Raw genomic sequence first — 3,509 nt, forward strand, 5'->3', positions numbered from 1 at the left:
TGGGGTCTCACCACCGCGCCTCGCCTACGGTCACCGGCGGCCCTGCCCGGCAGGGAGCCCCGGCATCACGCAGCGCTGTGCGGGTGGGTCCGGTTCCGCTGCCGGGGGATAGGTGTCTGTCCGGGTGTGCACCGCGCGGTGCTCGTGTTTGCAGCGCTCCCTTTGTGCAACCACCTGCCGGCTCCCGGCCCCCGCGCGGCCCCGAGGATCGGCCGGGGGTGAGGGTGATGGAGCGGAGGGGGTGCCGCTCTGCCTCTGACCGCGGCGCGACCCTGCCGTGCGGCCGTGGGCGGGAGGCGGCGCGGTCGCGCCCGGGGCTCCGCGGCCGCCCGTGCACCGGCGCGGGGGGCGGCCCCGCTGGCTTGCGTACCGCCTTCCTCTTCCCCTTCCCCCTCCCCGCTTTCCTCCCTCGGTGTGCACGCTCCTTTGTGCTGCCTGCAGCGGCGGGGAGGAACCGGCGGGCCAAGCGCCCGCGCCGCAGCGCTCTCCCTTCCCGTGGGCGGGCGACCGGCTCGGTTCTCACGCCATCCGCGACCCTTCCGCCTCCTCGACGGGGCTCTCCGCCGCGTGTGGGACCGCCACCCCCGCCGCGCGGGCCATCGCCGTTTTAAGCGGAGGGCCACGCCGGGAGACGGGGCGGGCCGGGCGCGCCCCCCCGGCTCCCCCACGTGGTGCGGTGCCCGTGTCTCCCGGCCGCCGGCGGAGCTGGGCGCACACGGCGTGGGGCAGCCGCCGGGGCTCGCCTGCTCCCGTCGCCGCTCCCCGGGCGGCAGATCCGGCCCGCGGCCATGCGCCAGAGCTGCGCTGAGCGGCCGAGCGGCGGGGCTGCACCGCCGCCGCGTCCCGCGGTAGCGGCGTGAAGCGGCCGTGAGGATGAAGCGGGCGAGGCGGGCCGCGCCGGGCCCCCTGCCCGTGCTGGGGCTGCTGCTGCTGGGCGCCCTGCCGGGGCTCTGGACGGTGCTACTGCGGCGGGAGGCGGCGGCGCTGCCGGAGCCGCGCCCGCCCACCGGGCACTCTCCGGGGCGATGGGGCTGGGGGCGCTCCTCGCCGGTGCGGGGCGAGTCCGGCGGCGGCGGGCAGAAAACTTTTCGGACGCTGCTGGCGGTGCCGGCGGCGGCGACGGACCGGGAGGAGCGGGACGGTGAGGAGCGGCTCGCCGTGACCGACTCGCAGCCGCCGGCCGACACCGCCTCTCCGGTGGAGCGGGGCATCTTCTGGAGCCGTGAGCTGGAGGAGCAGGTGCCGCCGGGCTTCGCGGCGGAGGAGGCGGCGGCGTGGCTGTCGGCCGCCCGCGCAGCCCGCGTGGCCTCGCTGGAGCGGGGCGGCTGCGGGCGCAGCTCCAACCGGCTGGCGCGGCTGTCGGACGGGAGCCGCGCCTGCGTCCGCTACGGCATCAACCCGGAGCAGATCCAGGGCGAGGCGCTCTCGTATCACCTGGCCGGGGTGCTGGGCATGCAGGAGCGGCTGCCGCCCATGGTCCTCGCCCTGGTGGAAGCCCGCGGGCGGCAGTGGGAGCCGGTGCGCGAGGAGCTGCGCGGCTCGCACTGGGCCGAGGGCGCCGTGGTCAGCCTGACCCGCTGGGTGGACAATCTCACCGCCGTGGTGGCTCCCGCGCCCTGGGGCGCCGAGGCGGGCGCCGGTCGGCGGCTGCAGCCGCTGTCGGCGGGGGAGCTGGTCGGGCTGTCGCCGTCGCAGCTGGTGGAGCTGGTGCAGTGGAGCGATCTGATCCTCTTCGACTACCTGACGGCCAACTTCGACCGCCTGGTCAGCAACCTCTTCAGCCTGCAGTGGGACCCGCGGGTGATGCGCCGCGCCACCAGCAACCTGCTCCGCGCCCCCGACGGCGGGCTCGTCTTCATGGACAACGAGGCGGGGCTGGTGCACGGCTACCGCCTCCTCTCCATGTGGGACCCCTACAACGAGCCGCTGCTCCGCTCCGTGTGCGTGTTCCGCGAGGGCACGGCCCGCCGCGTGGCCGAGCTGCATCGCCGCCGCAGCGCTGCCGCCGAGCTGCGCCGCCGGTACCGGGCGCGGGAGCCGCTCTGGGCGCGCCTCGGCTTCCTCTCCGAGCGCCAGGCCGAGCTCCTGCAGGCCCGCGTCGACTTCGTGCACCGCCACATCGCAAACTGCCGCGCCCAGGCCGCCGTGCTCTGAGCGCCCCGGGGCCGCAGCGCTCCGGCTTCCCTTTGCTCCCGGGCAGCGAGGCTGACTTGCCCCGGCAGCGGCCGCGGGCCGCAGCTGACCCAGCCTGCAACCTCGGTGCCCCCTAGTCGCTACGACTGCCGGGGACGGGGCAAGTAATGGGCTACCTGCCTGCCAGGGCTGTCGAGTGGAGCGATTTATTCGCTTTGTCAAGAACTCTGAAGATGCAGAACGCAATCGCTATAATTACGGCCCAGTTCCACTCCAGGACTCTGCCCTCAGAGTTGGAAAAATGAGAGGGTTCAGCATCTTCAGTTCCTTAACTCTCTTCGTGCACTCGCCCTCATAAGAGACCCCACAGGAGAGCAGTCGTCTTTTGTCTGAATTGGGGTCGAGTAACTTGTTTCCTTCCAACGAAGGCAGGCAGAAAATTTTTTTATATATTATTCCTTTTGCAACGGCATATTTAAGTATGAATGTTGATGTTCAATAGACCAAGAACTGATTGCACAATAGGGGAGCCCCTAACTAGTGAAACTGCCCTATTTATGAAACTTGTTTCCTACCAGTTTTCTTTAACGAGAGTGAACCTTTCCACTGATTGTTAAATCTTGTTGATGAGAAGTGTATAGGAGGCCCATATTCTTAGGTTTTTTGTGGATTCATTGGGTTAAACTGTTCTGATTTTTAAGGGTTTGCTTGTAATCACCATAATTTCATCTCACCAGTAAAGTAACTGACTAATGGGTGGCACAAGAAGATCTCCCATTTTTAAAAAATATTGCTAGGACTTTGACACAATAGTTAAAGTGGAGGAAAAACTGTTTCATGCACTTTACTTTGACTTTTTAATATTTTTTTTATAGAAGACCTTTTTATTTTACAAAGTCTGCCTTTTATGTACATTGTATATGTTCATAAACTTTTCTGTAACATACTAAAGAAACTGATATTTCAGTAAAGTGTGTTAATGTTTTGCCTTCTGTGGCCTGGATGTTTGCCTGAGCTTTGATAGGGAAGCATGCATCTCCTCGGTCTTTCCTGATGGGTGATGGAGGTCACCACTTCACAGCTTGTCACTCCACTGAACAGAATGAACTTTTACTCATTCCCTCTGAGGCAAGGAGGGTAGAGTTAAGCTTTCAAATACTACTCTCATTCTTAGGTGTCCCTGAAAGGGGGAAAGCTCTTGGAGTGACTAAAGTAGTGTGAGTGCTTCAGCTGAATAGACATTTATCTGGTTTTCAAAGTCTGAAATGGACTGCCTGGGCTAACCCCGAGATAACTGAAGCAGTTAGCTTCAGCAAACTGACAGAACTGGTGTGGGCTAGCTGCTGCCATCCTTTTTGGGTGCTGGGACTGGATAC

The 3,509-nt window shown here is 64.5% G+C and overlaps 1 protein-coding gene across 1 annotated transcript; it reads left to right on the forward strand.

Annotated features, from left to right (window-relative positions):
- Nucleotides 1-421: 421 nt before the first annotated feature.
- Nucleotides 422-3,118, forward strand: FJX1 (four-jointed box kinase 1). The gene has a single exon (XM_059849251.1). It carries the CDS (start codon nt 874-876, stop codon nt 2,152-2,154), a length of 1,281 nt encoding a protein of 426 aa, XP_059705234.1. The 5' UTR covers nt 422-873; the 3' UTR covers nt 2,155-3,118.
- Nucleotides 3,119-3,509: the final 391 nt, after the last annotated feature.

This window comes from Haemorhous mexicanus, chromosome 6 (genome assembly GCF_027477595.1).
Source record: "Haemorhous mexicanus isolate bHaeMex1 chromosome 6, bHaeMex1.pri, whole genome shotgun sequence".
Taxonomy (NCBI): Eukaryota; Metazoa; Chordata; class Aves; order Passeriformes; family Fringillidae; genus Haemorhous; species Haemorhous mexicanus.

Excerpts from the sequence above, each read along its gene's own strand:
- FJX1 (XM_059849251.1), top strand. The coding sequence starts at position 874 with ATGAAGCGGGCGAGGCGGGCCGCGCCGGGCCCCCTGCCCGTGCTGGGG.